This window comes from Oncorhynchus kisutch, linkage group LG3 (assembly GCF_002021735.2).
Source record: "Oncorhynchus kisutch isolate 150728-3 linkage group LG3, Okis_V2, whole genome shotgun sequence".
Classification (NCBI taxonomy): Eukaryota; Metazoa; Chordata; class Actinopteri; order Salmoniformes; family Salmonidae; genus Oncorhynchus; species Oncorhynchus kisutch.
The window spans coordinates 72,390,047-72,417,788 of NC_034176.2; the positions used below are offsets into that span (position 1 = coordinate 72,390,047).

At 42.6% G+C, this 27,742-nt stretch overlaps 2 protein-coding genes and 1 long non-coding RNA gene across 12 annotated transcripts in view; 1 reads left to right on the forward strand and 2 right to left on the reverse strand.

Moving 5' to 3' along the window:
• Positions 1-24,350, reverse strand: trim66 (tripartite motif containing 66). 8 transcript variants are annotated; one of them, XM_031813808.1, is made up of 19 exons: positions 24,046-24,193; positions 15,225-15,341; positions 15,079-15,152; positions 14,081-14,294; positions 11,580-11,709; positions 11,169-11,285; positions 10,749-10,863; positions 10,307-10,453; positions 10,007-10,124; positions 9,072-9,886; positions 6,990-7,205; positions 6,161-6,308; positions 4,091-4,169; positions 3,812-4,001; positions 2,622-3,565; positions 2,234-2,366; positions 1,977-2,051; positions 1,724-1,876; positions 1-1,509 (listed from the first exon to the last, which is right to left on the reverse strand). In XM_031813808.1, exons 3-19 carry the CDS (start codon positions 15,085-15,087, stop codon positions 1,273-1,275), a joined length of 3,840 nt encoding a protein of 1,279 aa, XP_031669668.1. In that variant the 5' UTR covers positions 15,088-15,152; positions 15,225-15,341; positions 24,046-24,193; the 3' UTR covers positions 1-1,272. The 8 variants fall into 8 exon arrangements, with proteins under 8 accessions (XP_031669668.1, XP_031669658.1, XP_031669649.1 ...); XM_031813798.1 differs by lacking the exon at positions 24,046-24,193 and adding an exon at positions 23,321-23,536; XM_031813789.1 differs by having other exon boundaries at positions 15,079-15,341; positions 24,046-24,350.
• LOC109888450 (uncharacterized) lies at positions 22,325-26,585 on the forward strand. Its single transcript, XR_002255137.2, has 3 exons — positions 22,325-22,649; positions 24,196-24,309; positions 26,461-26,585. It is a non-coding gene; the product is annotated as an uncharacterized LOC109888450 (long non-coding RNA).
• The window catches only part of dennd2b (DENN domain containing 2B), a 74,556-nt gene continuing 73,396 nt past the window's right edge, over positions 26,583-27,742 (reverse strand). For all 3 annotated transcript variants that reach the window (XM_031813827.1, XM_031813819.1, XM_031813830.1), the window contains one exon: positions 26,583-27,161. In XM_031813827.1, coding sequence (XP_031669687.1) covers positions 27,127-27,161 — 35 coding nt within the window. In that variant the 3' untranslated portion in view covers positions 26,583-27,126. The remainder of the gene's footprint in view (positions 27,162-27,742) is intronic.

Below are 27,742 nucleotides of genomic sequence, written 5' to 3' on the forward strand. Positions count from 1 at the left end.
CACTTTTCTTTTCAACTATTCTTTATTAAATGGACATTTCTTGATACCAGCTAACTCTAAGAGGGTCTTTGTAGCTTTTAGGATTCAATATTAGAGATGGAAGCAGAGATATTCCATATTGAAAAGTCCAAATGAAATACTACCGAGAGAAAATACCTACAATCGTTTTAAGTCCGTTTGTTTATTCAAATTGCAAACTTTGCTTGATCCGACAGTTAATTTAAGCTATTATTTTGCAGCAACCTTTAAAAAAATACAGCCAGCTCTACCGTATTGCAGCAGCCATTTTACATAAATGGAAAACTAACATGTACATTCTACATAGAAACTACAGAAAGTTGAAATAACATAACATTCCTCTTAAGTCACTCTTAACTTCGCTAGGTCTTTCTACTTATTCACACTGGATCAAATACCTCCCACTCCCATTAAGCCTGAGAAATAATCATTACTAATACTGGCCTTATACTAATGAAGTATAATTTCATTACGATTTAAAAAATGCAAATCTAAAGCATACGTGCCTGGCAATACTATTGTGGCAATTTCAACTAAAGGTATGTTCGTTTTTATATTTATCTTAATCTTCTTTGAATACCCCCTTGGTTCAATATGAACTTAACCTTTTCCTTTGTGCTCAGTCATTGCTGCTGAAGAAAGGGCGCCCTCTGTCAGTCACTCAAATCATTACAGTATAAAAAGGTAGGTGTACATAACGTTCTATACTGTACTTTAAGTGCATATAGGACAGAGAAACATATATATAAATATAAAATGCAAGACAGAAATATTAACATTAATCGTCTGTATTTACTAATCGCCTGCCATCATTTAGCCACTAAAAACACTCAATATTAATATATAAAACAAGATCATGTAGAGTTTAACATTTATAAATATGTTTACCATTTATTAATACTGACCTTATAGGTTTTGCTGTATATATGATGGAGAATCTACATATATAGGTAGAATCTCCAAATATATTTGAAACAAAAAACAAATACCAGAAACGCAGTTTATAAAGGCATAATAAGTATAAAGATGTATGTCAGATTATAGTTATACAATAATATTTGACACAAATACCAGGCCAAATTAAGAGCAGATAACCTTTATAATGAAGAAGTACAATTCTCAAAATGTAAATATGTACATACAATCCCTTCATAAAAACTCAGCTTCCTCTCTTGGATGGAAACGTCCAGTGCAATATCATGTCATACTGTCCTTCAAAATAGCCAGTGATAGACTCTGCCTCACTGCCTACAACTAGAAGTTATGCTTCCTCCAGCTGAGAGAGTGCCTCCTCTTCCTCTTCCTGTGGCACTGCTCTCTCTTCTCTGGCCAGGGGAAGCCTCCCTCAGCTGCTCTGTACACCTCGTCGTACTCATCGCTGTCGGAGTCATCCTCGGCTGCAGGGAAGGCCCTGTCTGGGAACACCTCCCTGAGTCTGGAGCTGAAAAACATCTCCAGGCTGCGACCTGCCTGGGCCACCTCTGAGTCCGGCTGGAGGACAAACAGAGAAACCAAAAATGAAACACAGCTCATCTCAGGTTTTACTACCGTGACCCGGATCAGTACTTACAATTGCATTGTGAGACATTTAATAATGTAAATGATACAAAAAAATGTGCATTTGCAATATAGCACTGAAACAGTGGTCAATATATACAGTTTAACCTCTATCACTAAATTATTATTATTAATCTATATCACTTACATAATTGAACTTTGCACAGTTCCTGAACATGAGGGAGACATCAGCCACAAACTCCTCAGGTGAATAGTAGTGGTGAGTGCTCCTCTTGCTGAGTTTGGCCCTGATCACAGACAGATCCATGGGCCTTTTGATTATCTGGTAGTAGTGGCGAGCCTAGGTTTCAAAACATGTTTTATTAAACCAGATCACTGTGTTTTTGCGGAGTATTGTGAATACTAACATGTTGATTAATAATACGATTGGGATCACTTACCAGTGGACTGACCGGCTCATGGAAGGGAGCACTTAGCATGTTGCTGCAGATCAACAGAGTCAACCTCTCACATTTCTACAGAGGGACGGCAACATTGATTTCTTATGATAAATAACATTTACTGTAACTAGTAGGTGTGAAACCCCACTTACAGAAGACATTGGGCCCTAATTGACACTACTGACGGGTCATTACCAGTAATATGTTGAGTCCAGTGTCAGTTGATTCAAATTTTCATAATGAAGAATAATACTTACTCTCTGGTCACAAGCAGAGAGCCCATGAGGCAATGGCTTTCCTGAACATTCTGTAGCCAGCCTCTGGTTCTCACAGTCATACTCCACCTCTGGCTGCTGGATATCTCTGCAGAAGGTACACACCCAGTCACCCCTGAAGTAGGAGAGGACACAGAGGCAGACATTGGTTATCCTCAACCACAGAGCAGTAGTGTAGACAAGACTGATGGATGAAAGAGAAGTAAGGTGTCCCAAATGGCCCCCTATTCTCTGTATAGTGCATTACTTTTGACCAGAGCCCTATGAGCCCAATGAGCCCTATGAGCCCTGGTCAAAAGTAATGCATTATATAGGGAATCGGATGCCATTTGGGACACAGTCTATGGCTTATGGTGATTAGATGACTTACGTGGGGAAGCTGAGGAGAGCAGGCACATGGCAAGACAGGTGGAAGACTTTGGGACAGCGGTCACAGCACAGAAGGTCTCCTCCGATCAGACACACGGCACAGAAGTCTTCACTCTCCATCTCCATGGTCTCTGCCCCAGGCAGGATCTGCTCGGCTCCTTCACAATGCATCTGTGGACCAGGGTCTGCAGGCAGAGCCCTCTGGGCTGGACGGGACTCCACTCCTGGGTCAGGACTGATAAAGGCTGGGTCAGGGACTGAGTCTGGCTCCGATTCCAGATCTGGTCCAGATTCTGCAGACCCTTGTGATTCAGGGGGTTGTGCATTGTCTGATTCCAGGTCTGAATCTAATCCCGGACGTGTTTCAGATGGAAAACGGGGGTCTGAACTAGGGTCAGGTTGGAGGTCTGATTCCATATCAGCCTCTGATTCCGCATCAGCATCCAGGTCTTCACCATTCTCTGATTCTAAACCATTCTCTGATTCTTCACTACCTTCTGATTCCACTCTAGGTTCTGATTCCACACTAGGTTCTGATTCCACACTAGGTTCTGATTCTGTAGCAGCCTCATCAGGAGATTCCTCATCAGCAACTGATTCCAGATCAGCCTCTGATGCAGACTCAGCTGGTGGATCAGACTCTTGCTGGGGATCTGATTCTGGTTGTGGGTCCGAGTCCAGTTCAGGGTCAGAAACTGTTTCTGAGATTGACCTGGGATCTGAGTCAGAGTCAAGGTCAGGTGCAGAGAAAGGTTTAGGTGGGGGTGATACAAGATCAGTGGCGGGTACTTGCAGTGTGAGCTCTTTGTGAGGACTGTGTCTTCCATGCTCAGTCCAATCATTAATTACTGGAGGTGGGAGAGATTGATTGATAGTGTGTCTCTCTGAGTATTGTTTATCCAGAGACGGGCTGACCGCTGCGACCTTGACTTCTTTTGATATTCCCTGTAGACAAAGTACAGAGTTTGACATTTAGAACATGCCAGTAGTATTTTACCGTGATCTGAAACACATTGCAATTTAGTTCAGACCTAGCCTCTTCTCTGGGCTAATTGCTGCCGCTTATAAGAACAGGCTGGTGGAAAAAACTAGTTCAGACATAATGTTTATTGTGGTTATGAAATTAATATAATCTGACATCATAGACTTTCTGGAAGAGAAGAGAGTTCACAATGTTTTAGTGGAGCCTACCTCAGTCATCTTGTCCTTCCATCCCCTCTGTGGAACAGGTCCGGTCCTTTCTGTTGCAGTGCCTGGCAGAGGGTCACTCTGTCGCCGCCCCTGTGGTGGGATCCGAGACACCAGGATCTTCAGCCTTTCCAAACACACCACTGGAACCTTGGAACTGGATCTCCCAGGTTCCTTCTGAACCTCCCTGTCACTGATGTATGAAGAGGGAAGTGGTGAAGCAACATAACTGTAGCTTTTCCCCTTTTGACAATTTTTTAATGATGCTTTAATAGAACGTACCTGTTGTCTGGAGTCTTTCTTGGTATTCTGCATTTTCCTTTGACATCATGCCCAGTCTCATCATATGCATAGACATAATCTGGTAAACAGGAGAAATAATAATCCTTTGATGAATCCATTTAACTGATGTGAAAGCAGAATTTGGATATTAGTGATGATGATACTGTATACAGTGCCTTGCGAAAGTATTCGGCCCCCTTGAACTTTGCGACCTTTTGCCACATTTCAGGCTTCAAACATAAAGATATAAAACTGTATTTTTTTGTGAAGAATCAACAACAAGTGGGACACAATCATGAAGTGGAACGACATTTATTGGATATTTCAAACTTTTTTAACAAATCAAAACCGGAAAAATTGGGCGTGCAAAATTATTCAGCCCCTTTACTTTCAGTGCAGCAAACTCTCTCCAGAAGTTCAGTGAGGATCTCTGAATGATACAATGTTGACCTAAATGACTAATGATGATAAATACAATCCACCTGTGTGTAATCAAGTCTCCGTATAAATGCACCTGCACTGTGATAGTCTCAGAGGTCCGTTAAAAGCGCAGAGAGCATCATGAAGAACAAGGAACACACCAGGCAGGTCCGAGATACTGTTGTGAAGAAGTTTTAAGCCGGATTTGGATACAAAAAGATTTCCCAAGCTTTAAACATCCCAAGGAGCACTGTGCAAGCGATAATATTGAAATGGAAGGAGTATCAGACCACTGCAAATCTACCAAGACCTGGCCGTCCCTCTAAACTTTCAGCTCATACAAGGAGAAGACTGATCAGAGATGCAGCCAAGAGGCCCATGATCACTCTGGATGAACTGCAGAGATCTACAGCTGAGGTGGGAGACTCTGTCCATAGGACAACAATCAGTCGTATATTGCACAAATCTGGCCTTTATGGAAGAGTGCCAAGAAGAAAGCCATTTCTTAAAGATATCCATAAAAAGTGTTGTTTAAAGTTTGCCACAAGCCACCTGGGAGACACACCAAACATGTGGAAGAAGGTGCTCTGGTCAGATGAAACCAAAATTGAACTTTTTGGCAACAATGCAAAACGTTATGTTTGGCGTAAAAGCAACACAGCTCATCACCCTGACCACACCATCCCCACTGTCAAACATGGTGGTGGCAGCATCATGGTTTGGGCCTGCTTTTCTTCAGCAGGGACAGGGAAGATGGTTAAAATTGATGGGAAGATGGATGGAGCCAAATACAGGACCATTCTGGAAGAAAACCTGATGGAGTCTGCAAAAGACCTGAGACTGGGACGGAGATTTGTCTTCCAACAAGACAATGATCCAAAACATAAAGCAAAATCTACAATGGAATGGTTCAAAAATAAACATATCCAGGTGTTAGAATGGCCAAGTCAAAGTCCAGACCTGATTCCAATCGAGAATCTGTGGAAAGAACTGAAAACTGCTGTTCACAAATGCTCTCCATCCAACCTCACTGAGCTCGAGCTGTTTTGCAAGGAGGAATGGGAAAAAATTTCAGTCTCTCGATGTGCAAAACTGATAGAGACATACCCCAAGCGACTTACAGCTGTAATCGCAGCAAAAGGTGTCGCTACAAAGTATTAACTTAAGGGGGCTGAATAATTTTACACGCCCAATTTTTCCGTTTTTGATTTGTTAAAAAAGTTTGAAATAGCCAATAAATGTCGTTCCACATCATGATTGTGTCCCACTTGTTGTTGATTCTTCACAAAAAAATACAGTTTTATATCTTTATGTTTGAAGCCTGAAATGTGGCAAAAGGTCGCAAAGTTCAAGGGGGCCGAATACTTTCGCAAGGCACTGTACATCTCTCAGTGGTCATGTGTTCATATAAGAGCATATTGTTACTACATAATCAGAACATATATATCTACAGTTATAAATATATATATAGAGAGAGTGAGAGTGAGAGAGAGAGATGATGTTTATGATTGCCATGGTGTACAATATTGCCAGCTAGATCTGAATTGCAGTGTACAGTGTATACATAAATAAATCCTCTGATAAATGTATATTGTATAATAATAAATAAATGATAAATGTATAATATTTGGAAGTTAAGTGGCTCAGTACCAGGCTCTGTCTTGTAGATGGTCAAAGGCGATAGGCGTAGGTTGGACTGGCCTCTGGAGGGAGGAGTGGCTAAAGATCTCTCCAAGGAGGCCACAGATCGTATCACTCCATCAGAAGACAGCCTCCTCCGCCTGAGATCCATGAAACCCTGATGAGGGGGGGAATCAGTCATAATCAACATCAACTACTATATCAAGCACAGACACCAACCATATTTTACATCCAAAGTCTGTAAGAATAAGGAGGAGGGACACCTTAGTGTTAGCTTTAGGAATGTGTTTAGTAAGATAAACCAGATATCGTTACAAAACATTATGGGTATTGTACTATATCATGCTACAAAGTCAACTGCAGAGACAAAAACAAGACAAGGCTTTGCCACGTAAACCTGGAATCTGATTGACCCAAAATGTTAATTTTGTTGGAATGCAATTAAAAGAATACACCTGTCATCAGATAAATGTACCTTTAAACAGCAACACTAGCAACTTTGTCCAATTTGTTTGCAAAAAAAAGCAAATGGACTCATTGATGCATCAGTTCTGTTTTTTTGGTAATGTCTTTTACCATCTGCAAAGAATTTACATTGCCATGTATGAAACAAGAAAAAAGTTTTAAGTCTGAGAGCCAAACCTTTCTACCACATTCATATGTATCCCTTTAAAATCAAATCCCAAACTGCTGAGACTAGGCCTTAAAATAACTGACATATTGTAATAGATACAGTATTTGGAATATTGTTTTCTTTTACAATGTTCTTTTTTTTGTATAGAAGTACATTAATTATAGGATCTCTATGGCTGCAAGTCTCTGTTTATTAATAGGTTACCTGGTCTGCCATGCGTCCCCGTTCCACGGCTGCTGTTGCTAGGCTGTGGGTGGCCCCCGGGGGCCTGTCTGTGGAAGGGCTGCTGGAGGGGCCTGCCAGTTCTGGTGGGATGCTCTGGGATCGACTCTTCCTCCCACACAGTGTGCTGGGCCTGCTGCTCTGAGCATCAACACTGAACCCATGGGTCGTCACAGACATCTCCAGTGAAGTGGATCTCTGTCAGGACACAGAAACACGAAGGCAGACCGCCTCAGCACACTCTACTGTTGCTGGCTGAGCATCATACAACACAGGTGCATCTATTCATGTCATAGCAACAGAGAGACAGTGCGGTGGTGGGAGGTGTGTGGCGGAACAACCTTCAGTATCACACGCACTAAGGACGCCACTCAGAATCCATTCTGTGAGTTCTGCCTGTCTGATTAAAAACAACACAATCACTGCAAAGCCCATTCATTTCAGCGAGAGATGACCCACACAACTGCTCACAACACCGTTATTCTACTGATAATGAAGGGCTTAGTTACAACACCAATTATCGTATGTAAATCCACCATCAGAAGTGCGTTAGCTAGGCTCCTTTGAATAAGCGGCATTAGCACATCACAGATTAGACTCTCTTTCTGTCTCTCCTCCATTGGTCTCCTCCTCTCATCATCATTTCACTAATGTGAGTTTTCCAAAAAGCCCCCAGCAACTGTGTCCCTGTGCTAATGCAGCCATATGCCTGACAAAGCTCGAGCACCAGCCTGTGTCTCAGCACCCCTCCTCTTCCTCTCACCCCTCCTCTTCCTCTCACCTCTCCTTCCCTCCCTTTTTTTCTCTGTCTTATTTTTCACAGCGCGCCACACACCATGGAGATTTAGACCAGCTGACACAGAGCATGTGCTCATAATTACCACTCGGTTAAAACACTTACCTGATCCGCGCCCCGAGGAGAGGTGTGAAGGAGTCTAAATGTGGAGAAAAAAGCTATAATCCTCTTCTAGAGGAAGAGGGAGCGAGACAGAAGACAGGGATGTATCTGAGAGAAGTGTACCCAGAGCTGAAATCAACCTCCCAGCTCCACCAATTCCCCAAGTGTCTCATTATTACCAGGTTAAGTACGTATGTGGCTGCGCCCAAGCGCTTTTTCTTCTCACTTTCACTCACTGTGTCTTGGCAAGGCGGAAATCATGTGCCTCTGTTGTTGTAATCATGCAGGAGGAACATTTTTGATCAGTGATCATTCGGTTGCTCAATCCCTGGTACCAAGGGTACTAATAATAAACAGTAGAATCTTTTTTTAGCTTTACTGCAATGCTGCACTTAAGTCTTTTTATATATTTCAGCATAGCTGGTGCTTTGATTGTGTTAGTGTGCTTCTTTCTTAAGCATAGTCCCTTCTTCAAATGGAAGCCAGTCAGGTTTCTGTAGCACCATCTGTTTTCAGGGCAGCTGTCAACCACTGTGACTCTGATAATTTGGGGTAAACAAAGTTATTGCCAGAATTTTTTCAATATCCGCTGTATGTAGATATTGAGACAGGAAATACTGCTGTCAGCCTGGGTTTAAGAATTGCTATCACGCAAAGCTCCCTGCGGTACAATGTACTTTGAGCTTCAATTATAACACCATGAAACTAATTTACTGTATCCAGCCTTCCCTCAACCCATTGGCTTTTTATTCTGCCATAATGCACAACCGAAGTGAAGCAATGGCTGTACCTTGCACTATTCTCCTCAGGACAGGTGTGTGACCTGTGGTTTATGTGTGCGTGTATGTGTGCTTGGCCAGAAGCGAGGCAGGGCTGAGGCATGTGTGCTACTGTTAGTCTGAGAGGTGTCTGTGAGCAAGACCGTGTGTTTTGACACCTCAGCTCAGAGTGTGTGGTGAGGTCTATAAGGCCATAGAGAATGAGGAGGGACAAGTGTGACAACTGGGGAGTCAACAGAGTGAAAGAAAAATTAGGCTGTGGGACCTATATAACTCTCTGGTCAACAGACAACAATGGGGGAACGCCAACGTGGGCCAAAAGTGCACTATCACTGAGCAAACATGGACAGCTTTACTAAGTTGATATGGTTGTTTTGGTCAACTCACCCTGCCATCTCTGCAGTCTCTGGATGGATGTGTAGTCCTGGTCTCCTGCTGCTCTTCCTCCTGCTGCTCCACTGTCAGTTCGGCCACTAGGGGAGACAGGAGCTGCTGCTGTTGCTGCTGCTGCTGCTCCTGCTGGATCCCATCTGTCAGCACCTCTCTGTCCACCCCTGTCTGTACATGTGTCTTCTCCCTGCTCCCCTCCTGGATCTGCTCTGTCAACACCTCTCTGTCCACAGCTGGCTGCCCAGGAGTCTGCTCTCTCTCTCTGCTGGCCTGCTGGCCCTGGCCTTCCCTGGCCCCATCTGTGGCTGGCTGTGCATGAGTTTCAGGAAGTGGCTGAATCTGAGGCTGGTAGAGGGCTGTGGCTGGGGGCTGAAGTCCAAGACCTCTACTATTGGAGCTGGAGCTGAGCAAGCCTGGGTCAGCAGCCACGAGATGCTCTTGCTGTTGGGGACACTGCATGGAGGAGGGCACCACAGCTGGTGGACCTGGAGGACTGTCAGGGCCCCAGCACCTCAGCAGCTGACTCTGGTGCAGGGCCAGGGAGGGAGAGCTGAGGGTGGACTGAGCACACCTGGCGGAGTAGGGGTTGGGTTCCCGCTGGGTCTTGTCCAGCTGCACAGCTGGCTGTGGGGGTATGCAGTGGAGGCAGCACATCTGGGGCTGACAGCAGGCCTGGAAGGCACAGCTCTGCTCCCGCCCTCCATGGCACACAGATGGCAGGGACAAGCAGGTGATAGGCTGGGGCCTCAGGATGCTGGGGAAGGCCACGCCCTCAGAGTAGGAGCGATTTCCCCCCTCAGCAGTGAGCTGACCTAGAACAACAGAGATATTTGTAGTTTAGGAATAAGGCCAGGTCTCCAGTAGGACGGCATTAAATGCAACACTTTCAATAATTACATACAACTAGTCAAGTCCTTTAAGCCTTAGTTTACCCAAAGTTGAGATCTGCTTAGTCCAGTAGCTGGCATCCCAGTTGAACTTGATCTTCACAGGGAGCCAGGCGTCTGAGTGTAGTGGGGGTTCAAGCAGGCGCTGCATCTGGAGAGAAATCTAAAGGAGGACAGGCGTAATGTAAAAGCCCAAATTACCTTTTTCCATAATCAACTCCAAAAAATATATATATTTCTTTGTTTTTAAATGAGACTAGAAAATGGCCTTGCATTTTACAAGCGGCAAAAAAAATGGCCTTGTGTTTGACCCGCAAGTCCACCCTTCTGTCCCTTCGGACCTACCAGCTCCCTGCTGAGGAGCAGTGGGTTCTTGAGGTGGTGGGCCGTTGCCCAGCTGATGAAGTTCTGCACGTGGTCCAGCTGGCTGCACATCTCTATCGCCCCCTGCAGCTGGTCCTCCAGACGCCGCTGGAAGTCCTCCGAGATCTTCTACACACACACACACACACACACACACACACACACACACACACACACAGGCAGACAGAAACATGCTCACGTGTAATTGCTGGCACAGAGAGAGTGAAAGAGAGGGGCTAATCAATGATCCCTGCTTTTTTGACAGATCATTATTGCCTCTCCATTGCGACTGGTCAGAACTGATTAGATAATGTTGGGAGCGCTCCTGATTGGGAACATGTACATTCATGGTCAGCTAGACACTGGAGATGAATGCCCCTGGAAACATTGAGACTGAGGGGAGAGAGAGAGAGAGAGTCATTACCTCCAGTTGCTCTATTAATAGGTTGGCCCGTTTGTTCAGCTCATTCATCATAATCATCTTTGCCATTTTAATCTGGTTCTCAGCCTTCCTCTGCGTGACCTTTACACCGTGCAGCCTGAGAGGAACACAGAGAAAGTGACATTCTGATTACTGACAGAGAAACCAAAACAGTTGATGGATTGTGGTGTATACGTGCTTTATTGCACTTGGATGCTTTACATATGTTAGATGGGTATTTCATTCAGAGTTGGAGAGTGTATTGTATATGATCTTTGAGAGGACATATACATGTCGTTAACATTGCTCTGGTAAATTTGAGCCAGGTTTCTGAGACCACCAGCTGTTGGCTTTATGAGATCAGTGTATACTCCTGATCATTCTACACATCTGTCAGTAATGTGTTGTACAAGCGGAGCTTACCTGTCCTCTATCTGTTTGGCTGTGCTCTCCACTGCAGACCTCCTCTCCTCCACCTGAGCCATCAGGCTCTCAAACTGCCACTGTTGGTCCTGCAGGGCCTTTCCAATGTGCACCAGCCTGAGGACAAACAGATATCACAGTGGGTCAAATAATACAATAGAAACACCACTTAACCTCACCACTTTAAACCCTTTCATTTCAAGCATCTCCTTGAGGGATAGTTACTGTATGACGTTAGGGACTATTGGGACCACTAATGCGCTGCAAAATCACAGGCAACAGGGCAATGTATCATATGGACTGAATTAGAATTAGGTAGATTGAAGATATGCACCAGACACAATGCAGGAGGTTTTTAACCTGCTGTTAGCTCCTCACTGTAATGCCCTTGTGCCGTGTCTAAGGACTGACCTGTGGTTCTTGTGGGCGGACAGGTGACAGCTGCTGCAGCACATGAGGTCACAGGACTCGCAGAAAAGCTCCAAGGGCTCTTGTCTGTGAGAGTGGCACATGAGGAGGGGGCGGCCACACAAGCCAGGGCCTGCAGGGCAGGGGGGGGGAGCATAGCATTACCACAGAGAAGGACTAAACAAGCAATTCACACGTACAGCTAAAGGTATTGGGAGGAATTGGTGCTGTACATTTATTTGCTAAATGCACAAAGATATATCATGCAAACAAATGTTCAAGGACACATCATGTAAACAAAAGCGGCCTACTAAAAGGCAACTGCATAACATTCATGTCTGGCAGCACACAGTTTATGTACATCAACATTTTATTCTATTTTTAAATCAATCTACAAGACAAACTACTATTTTGCTGAATGTTTCCTGTTGTGTTTTGTTTAATTTAGTTTCAAATGTTATCTGCAATCTCACTCTACTCTATTGTAGAGTTGGAACATACATTGAATTTGATATTGGCCTCAAGTTAACATGCATTACATGAGTCATTCAGTATCATCATCATTCCAAAACTATTTTAGGATGGGGAAATATGGCATCCTTTAAATCTAGTAAATATTTCTGGGCTTAAATAATGGGTAGACAGATGGAAAATAGGGCAGAGAGAGAAGGTCTTTGATCGGAGAAATGAAAGACCAGTGCCAATCTAGATTAATAACTTAGTTCGGTTGGCTTTTGAAGAATCAAACAAAACCTTCACACCGCAGGATGTAGACAGTAACAAATGCTGCTAGAGAACAAATGACTTTCATGTGTGCATGCATAAACGGCCATGTTTTAAAAATAAATGCAGCATTAGTCATTTGATTTGCAATGTAATGAGAGTCCTACTCTATGCAAATTATCTGTATAAATAGCTGGAAATTTGATTCTTATGCAGTATATATGAGACTTCCTGCCCAAAGTTATCACTTCCTCACACTAAGGTTGTATCCCAATTAGCACCTGTTCCCTATAGGGCTCTAGCCAAAAGTAGTGCACTATGTAATAATAGGGTATCATTTGGAACGGAGTCCAAGCAATCACCAAGTGGCATTAGTTTATTTACTTCCAAACTGGACCCAAATTGACTGAAGCCTTTAATTGACTTTTGAGAACAATGACAACCAATTGTTGTATCCTGATGCTGGTGTTGATTTCCCCTCTTGGGTAATGATTGTGTCATGAAACTGTGTGCACTGCACTTGGAGCATGCCTAAGCATTGTTATGAGGGGTTGACTGAGAAGACTGGGTGATGTTCAGATGGCTATCCACTGTACACATTAAAGTTGGTCCTATGTCTATACTCTGGGGTGATGCAGAAGGTTTTCCCACAGTCACAGACACACACGCAGGCACAAACGTACACACACACAAACACACACACACACACACAAACGCACACACACACACACAAACGCGCACACCAGAAGGGGCAGGAAACAGATCACAACGTGATAGAGACCACAGTGTCACAATGAGTAAACACAGCCCCCAAAAATACACAGAACTGCTGCTGCACACACACACACACACACACACACACACACACACACACACACACACACACACACACACACACACACACACACGCACACACACACACACACACACACACAGCTAAGCATGGCCCTAGTTAGTACAGTCAACTAAACACTGACTCAACAGAACAGTAAAGCGCTCAACTCAACCCTATAACATAACAATCACATCACAGTTCATACTGCAAACTGCTGCACACAGGCCCACAGAGCCTGACTAAAGTCTCAGCTGAACATAGCTATCTACTGAATACAACCCTACTGCACTCTGCTGGACACACCACTCCAATGAGCAGTGCCTTTTGCACAATGCTCTCCACAAGGCCTACTGTACACTGCATAGCACAGCTCCCGTGCTAAGTGCTGAGTGACCACATCCTGCCTGCAGAGCTACGCTTTCTCACCCGCAACACTTCAAACTGATGTTCTCACCAAAACACAAAAACAAAACACTGACACACTAAGACAGCAACACTTAGAGGTGGCAATAGAGGTGAGATGTGATCACAGAGTTACAGTATGACTTCGCCTTTTAGCATCCAAGAGTAGAGACCTAGAAACATACTTTCAGCATCCACAAAATATATAACACTGTTGCTACAAAAATAGTATAATTCTCAGTGTTCACTCTGTGAATGTGGGCCACGTGATAAAAGGAATTGTAATACATAAGGGTCTGCAGGAACCATTACTGTACCACCAACCATTACAGGCTGCATGCATAATTCATCACAATCATTCCTACTGAGACATGATTAACAAACAGACATGGGAAAAGTTGAAACAAAGAAACACAAACAGGTCTGATGACGACCCCGGGGAAACGAAGCCCATCTCCATCCAACCGGCCAGAGACACTCAGATGTGGAGACTGGAGAGGCAGTGAGGGATGGGAGAACCTGTCTGGGACAGAGAGATGCTTGCCTGGTTCGGGTGGAGGCAGGGAGCTGGGGGCCATCTGGTCCCTCTGGTGCAGGTCGACACATTGGGTAGTGGGCTTCTGGTGTTGGTGCAGGTCTGAGCACTGAGGGGTGACTCTCTGGTGCTGATGCATGTCTGTGCACTGGTAGCACAGCCACTTGTTGCAGAATGTACACAAGCTCTGGGCTAGCCTGGGCTCTGGGCACTCTGAGCAACGCTGCCACACACAGAGAAGACCAGTCATATATTGACACACACCAAGCACGCACGCACACAAGCACACACACAAAACAACAATGTCGTCTGATATAAAGATGGGGTGACATATGTCAGAAGTATTAGTGTTACCTCCCTCTGTACTTTGGGCTAAATCACACTCCTCAGAGCGGTTACTTGTGTCGATGCTCACACATTCTGAGCTATTCTCAGAGAATGTTAGATGCATTCGATCAAGTTCCTCAAAATGAAGCCATGTTGAGAGTCACAGACACAAGCTGCTCAACCAGCTGATTCATTTCCCTTTTAATGCAGCTTAAAGACAACTAGTAGCACAGAATGAAGTGCACATTCAAATCAAAGGTACTGAAATCACATATCAAAATACAGCGGCAACAATATCACAAAACAGGTCATACTGAAGTCATGCCAATTCCACAGGATGATCCTTTCTTCTTTTAGAACGTGTTGTGTATCTCTTCATCCTCATCACATTACAGTTAACAGTTAACATTATCCCCTCAGAGTTATTTGGAAAAATATTCATATTCACTTCGTTAGAAATACACTGAAGCACATCAAAGACTTGAGAGGGTCTGAATACCCTCGGGCTAAGACAGCAAATAATAAGTCCACGCATATACATTCATTCTATTTCTGCAATTGCCTCTACACACAGAGGCACAAACAAAAGTAGAATAGAAAATCTGCTTGTGGGGAAAAAAGAGAGTTGAGGTAATGTCAGCCGTGTCATAGGAATGTTAATAGAACGTTGAACGCCTTACCTTCTCCATGTCAGCAGTGGGGTAATGTGTCCTCTAGTGAACGGTAGAGCTGGTACCCAGCAGAGCTGCTCTCGCTATGGGAGGGAGAGGACAGCACAGTCTGACGCTCACACACAGCACAGCAGCACTCACACTGAAGCTTTTACCTGCGGCAGGAAGCAGCGTGCACCGAGAGGTGGCCCCAGAGAATACGGCTTACATGACAGCCTGCGTGCTGAGCTCTCCTCTCCTCTCCTCGCCTGGTTCATCTGTGTGTAGGACTCCTAACAGAACAGAAGGAGAGGAGTGTCAAATTCAAATCCATCCTCTCTATCACACAAAAAAACATAATCCTTTTTCTTAAATAAGCCTGTGCATAATAATTGGGAATTAGGGAGATACGATAATTATTTTTTTTCTAGGACGAAATATCCCCGGAAGCCCTTCCCAAAATGGAAGGAGAGGCCGAATGACCTACAATGTTAGAGGGAATAGTAAGCACTGCAAACGGGAGTGGAGCAGCCTGGGATGGGATGGGCTGTGGTGGGCTGGGTTGTGGTGGGCTGCTGGTGACCTCCTTCTACATCCCTGTATCAGCACAAGTAGGGGACAGGTCCCTCTGGAGCTACACATGCTCACGTAGCACACCATAACCGGGTCAGGCTCTGATGAGCACCAGACGGTAGTAGGAAACACTTCTGCTTTATCTTTATCACAGTATTGCAGAAGAGAAGGAATGGCACACTGCAAGGAAACAAAACTAACTTCATGGCTGGAAAGACAATCCATATACAGTACTGGAGAGGAGGATCATGTTGTAACTGTCTTAAAATGCATCAGCAAAAAGTGACACTATTACTTGGGGGATATGACTCCTCCCGTTGCTGTAATGCTGAAAGAGTTGTGGCAAAGAGTAGTAATACACCCTCACTATGTGAAATCAAGATCAAAACACCATCATTGCTGCTGCTCTGAGTCTGCCTAACACCAACCCCTGCAGTCTGACCTACAAATCTTACAACTTTCTCATCCTCTGGTGCTTCACAGGGGAGCTAAAAACCATCCCATTCCCCATTGTGTGCTCAAAGACCCACTTTAAAACACAATTAGTCAAACCTAGCGTACCCCGCCTCTTGTTCACTCAGCTCTCCTGCTTTTTAAACCCCCCTCCTTCCCTTTCATACTCCCCATTTTGCTTTTAAACCAGAAAGGTGTAGCACTATACCTCTCTGGGAGGGACAGCTCTCCTGCCCTGCTAAGTGAGGTTGGTACTGGATAAAAGGCAGCCTGAAAGCATGACATCTCTAGAGATGTCACAATAATAGAAACTTCACTGGTGATGTCTCCCCTGAAAGCACACCTATGTAACATCCATTAACACTGAGGTGATGGGATCCAAGTGAATAACCACTCCAATGTCACTTCCCTGATCAGACAATTATCTACATAGTGACTGTAAATATTCATAACTTCTCTGGCCAAATTCATCAACCATTCCCTGTACTTTACACTGTAATGGAAAACTGTAAATTATAAGGTCATTTTGGGTATTATCAATACTCTGAAACGTTTTACTGCAGCATACTGTAAATGATGGTGCATTGTGGGAATATGTTGTGGGCGGGGAAAGAACTGCTGTATTTCTAATGGTACTGTAATTGCACCCCACAGAAAACAGTACCATATCTTTGGAGCACCAAAAATCTTTTGACCACTAGTGGGTGAATGGTATTGTTGTTTCTGGCTCAATAACATACACTATATATACAGAAGTATGTGGACTCCCCCTCAAATTAGTGGATTTGGCTATTTCAGCCACACCCTTTGCTGTGAGGTGTATAGAATTGAGCACACCGCCATGCAATCTCCATAGACAAACATTGGCAGTAGAATGGCCTTACTGAAGAGCTCAGTGACTTTAAACGTGGCACTGTCATAGGATGCCACCTTTCCAACAAGTCAGTTCGTCAAATTTCTGCCCTGTTAGAGCTGCCCCGGTCAACTGTAAGGGCTGTTTTTGTGAATTGGAAAGGCGCATAAAAATCATCTGTCCTCGGTTGCAACACTCACTACCGAGTTACAAACTGCCTCTGGAAGCAATGTCAGCATAATAACTGTTTGTAAGGAGCTTCATGAAATGGGTTTCCATGGACGAGCAGCCGCACACAAGCCTAAGATCACCATGCGCAATGCCGGCTGGAGTGGGGTAAAGATCGACGCCATTGGACTCTGGAGCAGTGGAAAGGCATTCTCTGAAGTGATGAATCACGCTTCACCATCTGGTAGTCCGGGTTTGGCGGATGCCAGGAGAACGCTACCTGCCTGAATGCATAGTGCCAAATGTAAAGTTTGGTGGAGGAGGAATAATGGTCTGGGGCTGTTTTTCATGGTTCGGGCTAGGCCCCTTAGTTCCAGTGAAAGGAAATCTTAACGCTACAGCATACAATGAGGTTCTAGACAATTCTTTGCTTCCAACTTTGTGGCAACAGTTTGGGAAGGCCCTTTCTTGTTTAAGCATGACAATGCCCCTGTGCACAAAAGGAGGTCCATACAGAAATGGTTTGTCTCGATCGGTGTGGAAAAACTTGACTATCGAACACCTTTGGGATGAATTGGAATGCTGAATGCGAGCCAGACCTACACACCCAAAATCAATGCTTGACCTCACTAACGCTCTTGTGGCTGAATGGAAGCAAGACCACGCAGCAATTTTCCAACATCTAGTGTAAAGCCTGCCCAGAAGAGTGGAGGCAGTTATAGCAGAAAAGGGCGGACCAACTCCATATTAATGCCCATGATTTTGCAATGAGATGTTCGACGAGCAGGTGTCCATATACTTCTGGTCATGTAGTGTATATATCAATGGAGGCTGATGAGGGCTGGAACGGAGTGAATGTAATGGCATCAAACACATGTAAAACATGTGTTTGATGTATTTGATACCATTCCACTTAATCCATGAGCCTGTCCTCCCCAATTAAGGCGCCACCAGCCTGCTGTGGTACAAGGTATATATACCATTGAAGTCAGAAGTTTACATTCACTTAGGTTGGAGTCATTAAAACTCGTTTTTTAACCACTCCACAAATTTCTTGTTAACAAACTATAGTTTTGGCAAGTCGGTTAGGAAATCTACCTTGTGCATGACACAAGTAATTTTTCCAACAATTTACAGACAGATTATTTCACTTATAACTCACTGTATCACAATTCCAGTGGGTCAGAAGTTTACATACACTAAGTTGACTGTGCCTTTAAACAGCTTGGAAAATTCCAGAAAAGTATGTCATGGCTTTAGAAGCATCTGATAGGCTAATTGACATAATTTGAGTCAACCTGTGGATGTATTTCAAGGCCTACCTTCAAACTCAGTGCCTCTTTGCTTGACATCATGGAAAAATCAAAAGATATCATAAGAAATCAGACAAGACCTCAGAAAAAACATTGTAGACATCCACAAGTCTAGATCATCCTTGGGAGCAATTTCCAAATGTCTGAAGGTACCACATTAACTTGTACAAACAATAGTACGCCAGTTTAAACACCATGGGACCACGCAGCCATCATACGGCTCATGGAAGGAGACGCGTTCTGTCTCCCAGAGATGAACGTACTTTGGTGCGAAAAGTGCAAATCAATCCCAGAACAGCAAAGAACCTTGTGAAGATGTGGAGGAAAAAAGGTACAAAAGTATCTATATCCACAGAAAAACGAGTCCTATATCGACATAACCTGAAAGGCTGCTCAGCAAGGAAGAAGCCACTGCTCCAAAACCGCCATAAAAAAGCCAGACTACAGTTTGCAACTGCACATGGGGACAAAGATCATACTTTTTGGAGAAGTGTCCTCTGGTCTGATGAAACAAAAATAGAACTGTTTGGCCATAATGACCATCATTATGTTTGGAGGAAAAAGGGGGAGGCTTGCAAGCCGAAGAACAGCATCCCAACCGTGAAGCACGGGGGTGGCAGCATCATGGTGTGGAAGTGCTTTGCTGCAGGAGGGACTGGTGCACATCACAAAATAGATGACATCATGAGGAAAGAAAATGATGTGGATATATTGAAGCAACATCTCAAGACATCAGTCAGGGAGTTAAAGCTTGCTCGCAAATGGGTCTTCCAAATGGACAATGACCCTAAGCATTCTTCCAAAGTTGTGGCAAAATGGCTTAAGCACAACAAAGTCAAGGTATTGGAGTGGCCTTCATAAAGCCCTGACCTCAATCCTATAGAAAATGTGTGGGCAGAACTGAAACACCGTGTGTGAGCAAGGAGGCCTACAAACCTGACTCAGTCAGGAATTGTGAAAAACTGAGCTTAAATATATTTGCCTAAGGTGTATGGAAACTTCCGACTTCAACTGTAACTGTAGATAAATACCTTCTCATTATGTAGTAACAATAGGCTTTCATATGAACACTGAGAGATGAATACTGCATCATCATCATCACTGATATAAAAATTATGCATTCACATCAGTTAAATGGATTCATTAAATTATTATTGTTCGCCCTCTGTCCACATACTTTTGGTGATGTGGTGTATTTTGAGGCATGCCTTGTCATAGGCTATATTGGTTGCACACATGAGTGAGAAGGGTACTAATTTAACTCCTTATAGTGCCCCATCAATTTGTATAGGGGACAGATTGGAGTGGCAGCAAGTCCAAAACCTTAAATGGTTGAGCATTTTGCCATGTCCTTTTGGTCTGTTTGGCCCTGTAGTCACTGCCAGTTTGGAAGCCTTTGTTAAGGCCTCTAGAAGTGTAAGTGATATAAAACACAAAATATTCATGAATATACTGTAATGTGTAAACACTTTACCTAGCAGCCAACCTGTTTGCAATCTCTTGTAATTACTGTATAATACTGTGAAATACAAACCCCTCCCTCAATTCATTTCATTCATTCATTATTTTTCGATTACGGTAGCATTTACTTTTTTACAGTATTCTTTTTACAGTACATTTTACGGTATTGTACTGTGTGTCATTACACATTACTTGCTATGATACTGTATATTAAAGTATAATACTGTTATATGAAATACAGAACTGTACTTGCCTCTGAGCTGCCTGTACGCTACTGTCAAATTCACAGCAACCCATTTAAAGTGTATTTAAGTCCATAACTCATTATATGGCCTACAGGAGAAAAATGTGTTCAATACTCTTCCTTGGAATCTGCCTTGGGGTACAGATGTATCCGTATTGAATTAATGATAATAGCATATAAAAAAATCATAAAAGATATGCATAATTTAAATCATTTGAGCACTCTCCTCACTGAAGGTACTCTTGTGGTCCTCTGTTCAAAATCAGGCATAGTGAATCTATGTACACAGTGAAACAGTGCCTTCAGAAAGTATTCATACCCCTTGACTTATTTCACATTTTGTTGTGTTACAGCCTGAATTCAAAATGGATTACATAGATGTTTTTCTCTCATCCATCTACACACAATACCCCATAATGACAAAGTGAAAACATTGCAAATGTATTGAAAATGAAATACATAAATATCTAATTAACATAAGTATTCACACCCCTGAGTCAATACTTTGTAGAAGCACATTTAGCAGTGATTACAGCTGTGAGCCTTTCTGGGTAAGTCTCTAAGAGTTTTCCACAACTGGATTGGGCAATATTTTCCCATTACTCTTTTTTAAATTATTTAAGCTCTGTCAAACTGGTTGTTGATCATTGCCAGACAACCATTTTCAGGTGTTGCCAAAGACTTTCAAGTAGATTTCAGTCAGAACTGTAACTTGGCCACTTAAGAACATTCACTGTCTTCTTGGTAAGCAACTCCAGTGTAGCCTTGTGTTTTAGGTTATTATCCTGCTGAAAGGTGAATTAATCTCCCTGTGTCTGGTGTAAAGCAGACTGAACCAGGTTTTCCTCTAGGATTTTGCCTTTTGGTCTATTTCTTTTGAATCCCCAGTCCTTAACAATTACAAGCATACCCGTAACGTTATGCAGCCACCACTATGCTTGAAATATGGACAGTGGTACTCAGTAATGTGTTATATTGGATTTGCCCCAAACATAACATTTTGTAGTTACTCCACAATACTAACCTAAATTACAGAGTGAAAAGAAGGAAGCCTTTACAGAATAATAATATTCAAAAACATGCATCCTGTTTGCAACAAGGCAATAAAGTAATACTGCAAAGCATTTGGGAATGCAATTAACTTTATGTCCTGGATCAATGTTGTTGATCCATCCTCAGTTGTCTCTTATTGTAGCCATTAAACTCTGTAACTGTTTTAAAGTCACCATTGACTTCATGGTGAAATCCCTGAGCGGTTTCCTTCCTCTCCAGCAACTGAGTTAGGAAGGACACCTGTATTATTGTAGTGACTAAGTGTGTTGATACACCATCCAAAGTGTAATTAATATCTTCACCATGCTCAAAAGGATATTTAATGTCTGTTTAGTTTTAATACCCATCTACCAATAGGTGCCCTTCTTTGCGAGGCATTGAAAAATCTCCCTGGTCTTTGTGGTTGAATCTGTGTTTGAAATTCACTGCTCGACTGAAGGACCTTACAGATAATTGTATGTGTGGGGGTACAAAGATGAGGGAGTCATTAAGAAATCATGCAACTTATTATGTGACTTATTTAGGTTTGCCATAACAAAGGGGTTGAATACTTATTGACTCAATGCATTTCATCTTTTCATTTTTTATTCATTTGTAAAATTTTCTAAAACCATAATTCCACTTTCACATTATAGGGTATTATGTGTAGGCTACTGAAAAACAAATCTAAATGTAATCCATTTTCAATTCAGGCTGTAACACAAAACAATTAGGAAAAAAGTCAAGGAGTGTAAACACTTTCTGAAGGCACTGTATGTATCTGAATGTGTTTAGGCTACTTTTCTTTACATTATGACCCCTAATCCTGATGCACCATCCATGTATTGGGTCTTTTCTATTAAGTGATGATGAGTGCTGAGGGGGCTCTCTGAGAGCTGCTATGTGTTTCCTGAAGAGAAGGAATGTGAGCACCACTCCCTGGCTGTCTGTCAATAACTGCTTTATAGCAGTGCAACACCTCCCTGTGTTTCACTAACACCTCCCTGTGTTTCACTAACACCTCCCTGTGTTTCACTAACACCTCCCTGTGTTTCACTAACACCTCCCTGTGTTTCACTAACACCTCCCTGTGTTTCACTAACACCTCCCTGTGTTTCACTAACACCTCCCTGTGTTTCACTAACACCTCCCTGGAATTATTATTATTTTTGTTTTATTTAACCTTTATTTAACTAGGCAAGTCAGTTAAGAACAAATTCTTATTTACAATGACGGCCTACTTTTAAAGCCTCCCCCGGTCTAAACTCTCCCCTAACCCGGACAGGGCTGGGCCAATTGTGCGCCGCCCTATGGGACACCCGATCACGGCCGGTTGTAATACAACCGAGATCAAACGCGGGTCTGTTGTGGTGCCTCTTGCACTGCGATGCAGTACCTTGGACCTCTGTGCCATTTGGGAGGCACTGTATGCTCCGGGGACTACACACTTCCCAGCTTGTTCATGTTTCTGATGGCAATAAGAGCTATATATGTGGATTTGCAGGTATGAATTGCAAGGCATTTCTCTTTTTATGAAATTGCATAAGTATCTTTTAAACCTCCCAATATGGAATAAATGTGTAGGGAAATTATTGTATTATTGTATTATTGCTCTACCTTATACAGATCGGCCACACTGACACTTAACAGAGGTCAAAGTCACTCACTGATAACCTGTCATTGTCATCATGTATATCAATTGTGTACTGAGCCTGATCAATGAATGCAAACGTGGTTGCTGTTGTTTCAGCCATAAAATATCAAGTTGTTAAAAGTAAAACAAGTTATGATACATGGCTAGGCTATCATTACAGTAGGATATGTGCAAATATCTGATTTTCATCATGATAGACAAGGAGCAGGTGAATCAATGACTTTAAAATTAGACAGATAGATTGTGTAACATAATCTAGTCTAATTATACTGACGCATTCTCTGTCGTAATCCAAATATAATGGTAACCTAACTGGTATCGATTTGTTGTTTAAATGACATTGCTGAAATCTTGGCTCACATACAGTATCGGAGGATGCGCATAATTTGAGCTACTCAATAGTCAACAGAGCCGCACCTAAATCCATTCGATTATTTACGCATGTATTTAAGCTGTCCAAAAGATCATGCATTACAATATCGTTTTTAAGATACAAAACACAATAGTTGCTCATAACATACCTCAAACGCAATAACTTTCGCTTTGGCAGTGCGTCCACAAGGTTCAGTCAGACAATATCAACTACCGTTATGTGATGACAATTGCTTTCAGTGTCAGTGCGCACGTAGTGTACTAGGACGGGCTACATTATTATTATGACCATGTTTACGAATTTGAATTGGACTGTAGGCTACTGGTATATTCACTGCGATACAGAATATGCTCACCTAAGCCTACCCTACGATAGTGAAGGGCTGTCACAAGTCAAGTATGGCCAAAGCTTGTGGTTTTTACCATAACCTGATCATCACCGTATACGGCAGGCTATCCCCTCTCGATCCATTGGATGTCGCTCGTTTGTCCAGCTCAAATATTTTGGAGTTACAAAGTCTCGTGTTTGATCGTGAGACTTACACGCGTTTATTTCTTCGGGAAAAACGGTACTTCCCATCTGAAATCAAATGAACACATTTGATCTTCGGTGAATCTTATTGTCATAATGCATTTTTGAAAAAATATATTCCCAAACATATACATTTCGCATTCATTGTATTACGGTAACATTATGACTAGCCTATTTATCCTATCTATTCAAGCTTATAATATGCTGTCGATATGTTTAATGTTCCACCGTAAAAGCCAGCTGTGCATGCCTGGTGACTCAGTGCAAGCATAATACCATGACAGGACAGTATCACGATAGGACAGTACATGTAAGCTATTGTTTTAATAATATTTAACTTACCCAACCCGTTATTCATCCTAGCCCACCAAAAATACCGAAACTAGAAGGCATCGGGCACGTCAGCCACGGGCATGGGCGTATGGTGAGGGATACCCTTATTTTGGTCTAATGTATAACTGCATCCCAATCGTTTTTTCTGGTATTTTTCAGATGACCGTCTTTGCTCTGCCATCCCACAGCTCAACACAGAACATCTGACAGATGATATGCACCATCACAGATCCAATGGTGATGCAATACCTTTTAATGCAGAAGCCAATGAAAGTATGTGTAAACTTCCCCCGTTCTTGTCTGCCTGTTAGTGTATCACACTAGTGTATCACACTAACCCAGATTGATTTTAATAACCACTGGTTTAGATAGTGTATAGTGCATTCGGAAAGTATTCAGACCCCTTGACTTTTTCCACATTTTGTTACGTTACAGCCTATTCTAAAATGAATTTAATTGTTTTTTTTCCCCTGATCAATATTCACACAATACCACATAATGACAAAGCAAAACAGTTTTGGGAAATTTTTGCAAATGTATTAAAGATTTTTAAAAGTATTCAGACCCTTTACTCAGTACTTTGTTGAAGCACCTTTGGCAGCGATTACAGCCTCCTTGGGTTTGACTCTACAAAAATACAGTTGTGCTCTGTTAGGTTGGATGGGCTGCACAGCTATTTTCATGTCTCCCCAGAGATGTTAAATCGGGTTCAAGTTCAGGCTCTGGCTGGGCCACTCAAGGACATTCAGAAACTTGTCCCGAAGCCACTCCTGCATTGATTTGGCTGTGTTCATAGGGTCATTGTCCTTTTGGAAGGTGAACCTTTGCCCCATTCTGAGTCCCTGAGCGCTCTGGAGCAGGTTTTCATCAAGGATATCTCTGTACTTTGCTCTGTTCATCTTTGCGTTGATCCTGACTAGTCTCCCAGTCCCTGCCGTTGAAAAACATCCCCACAGCATGATGCTGCCACCACCATGCATCACCGTAGGGATGGTGCCAGGTTTCCTCCAGACGTGACGCTTGACATTCAGGCCAAAGAGTTCAGTCTTGGTTTCATCTGACCGAAGAATCTTTTTTCTCATGGTTTGAGAGTGCTTTAGGTGCCTTTTGGCAAACTCCAAGTGGGCTGTCATGTGCCTTTTACTGAGGAGTGGCTTCCATCTGGCCACTCTACCATAAAGGCCTGATTGGTGGAGTGCTGCAGAGATGGTTGTTCTTCTGGAAGGTTCTACCATCTACACAGAGGAACTCTAGAGCTCTGTCAGAGTGAACATCGGGTTCTTGGTCACCTCTCTGACCCAGGCCCTTTTCCCCCGATTGCTCAGTTTGGCTGGGCGGCCAGCTAAGAATAATGGAGGCCACTGTGTTCTTGGGAACCTTCAAAGCTGCAGAAATGTTTTGGTACCCTTCCCCAGATCTGTGCCTCGTCTTGTAGCTCTACGAACAATACCTTCGACCTCATGGCTTAGTTTTTGCTCTGACATGCACTGTAAACTGTGGGACCTTACATAGACAGGCGTGTGCCTTTCCAAATCATGTCCAATCAATTGAATTTACCACAAGTGGACTCCAATCAAGTTGTAGAAACATCTCAAAGATGACTAATGGAAACAAGATGCACCTGAGGCTCAATTTCAAGTCTCATAGCAAAGGGTCTGAATATGGTATTTTTGTTTTTAATTTTTAATAGATTTTCAAAACTGTCTAAAATCTTTTTGTTGCTTTGTCATTATGGGGTATTGTGTGTAGATTGATGAGGAAAATATATATTTGATACATTTTAGAAGGTTTTAACATAACAAATTGTGGAAAAAGTAATGGGGTCTGAATACTTTCCGAATGTACTGTATACCTAACCTGTTAGTCCTGAGACCATTGTCTCATCCTGACACCCTCTGTTCCTCGGTTGTCTTGGTCGGATAGAGCTAGAACATAAACATGATCTTATTCACTGAATGGCCTTCCTGTACACCAGTCAATTACCCAAATACACACTCAGTGACAGTTTCATCTCTGTACACATGTTCTGGGCTAGTATTGACTAATATAATATTACTCTCATTATAAATATGACCCAGCAATGCATTTATAGGCACCCGAAATTGACAAGTTACACACATTATTCAATTCCAGATTGTTGTTCCATTCATTGCCAAAATGTCTAAAATCACTAGACGTCATGTCTGACAACTCAATGACAAGTCCCCCCCCAGCATCCCAACTGTAGCTACCAAAAGGCACACATAGCTACCACATGCTGCCAATAACCTAATTATGTCCTCACACATCACTCCAGTGGCTGTCACTGCCATGCTTTTATCAGCTCTGCTGACTTGGAAGCTTACTGTCATCTTGCAGCACTCAAATCTGTTTTTAGTGTTCGACTTCTTTAAAATGTGTGATCCAACCTCCCTGTCTGTACAGAGCCACCCGGGTTCCACCTAAAGAGAAACAATGACCTTGTTCACCGACCTCGCTTCCTATAAGTGCTGATGAAGTTCTGTTTCTTCAGAACAGTAACACATAAAAAAGTTCAAAGAATCCAATCATTTGATGTCTTTTGTGTTTAATTACTGAATTTTACAAAGCAATGCATGTTTTAAACATTTACAGTCATTTTCTTCATGTGTTAATGCATGTACAAATCCTCCCAACCAGGTGTGGAATTTACAGCTCTCATTCAGCAAAAAGACAGGACAACGATGATCTAAACTACAAAACAAAACATAGTAACTGTACATCCACTATACATCAGCATGCATTCACTCACTCAGTCTGATCATATTTTTCTCACGTACACTTTAATGTCAGGGGTTAATCAGAAACAAAGGCACATTCACTCTGTACCGTCCTACTGTAACTAGCCTCATAATTAAGGTACCAGACACCTAACAATCAAGCTACATTGGAGGGTATCACAGCCAGTTTACAGTGAAATATGTACAACATATTGACATTTCATTGATGTTTTTGATAGACAAACAAGTGAATAAGTCAATAAAATAAAGGGTTTTGGGTGTATCAAATCTTCTGTTTGCAGTAGAACACGCTTTCATGCTCCGGTATTTGGTTATTAAGTAGAAGGTTTCCTCAGTTCTTTTTGTGAAGAAACTTCATTTTACTTCCTAAAAGACACAAACAAAATGCAAGTAAGAACTGTTCACGTCATGTAAACCTTTAACACACTTTAATGACATTTTCCAATTGAGCCGACATCTGCAGCGTTTACTGTGAATGTGATCTCTGTGATTGTCAGGGAAATGATGTAGTGCCTCAGATGGAATCGCGGTTTTAGACTACATCAGGGATCATCAACTACATTCAGCTGCGGCTGATTTTTTCTTGAGCGGGTGGTTAGGTGGCCGGAACATAATTACAAATCATTTGTAGACTGCAAATTGACTACAAAAAGCCCAAACATATATAATATTTGACTAAAACATAATCATTTTGAACCTTGCTTACATTTGTATACGATAACATATATCTCTTTATTATGGATGGGAATACTTTGGAATATATTTCCAAAATTAAAATCACTTGTAGCTGATTTGCTGGTGTTTTTACAGTCACATATATTTCAAATACCACCAGTTAGGGAACCCTGGACAACTTGATGCTCATTACTACATCATGGCCAAATGTGAATAGGCTTCTTTTAGAACAAAACTGTGTGTCATCCTACATTTTAAGCCAGGTTACAATT

Excerpts from the sequence above, each read along its gene's own strand:
- trim66 (XM_031813773.1), bottom strand. The coding sequence starts at position 14,522 with ATGCATCTAACATTCTCTGAGAATAGCTCAGAATGTGTGAGCATCGAC. Across the intron at positions 10,864-11,168 it reads GCCAAACAGATAGAGGACAG|GCTGCACGGTGTAAAGGTCA; the intron begins GTAAGCTCCGCT and ends TGTTCCTCTCAG. Across the intron at positions 10,125-10,306 it reads TGCTCCTCAGCAGGGAGCTG|ATTTCTCTCCAGATGCAGCG; the intron begins GTAGGTCCGAAG and ends GTCCTCCTTTAG.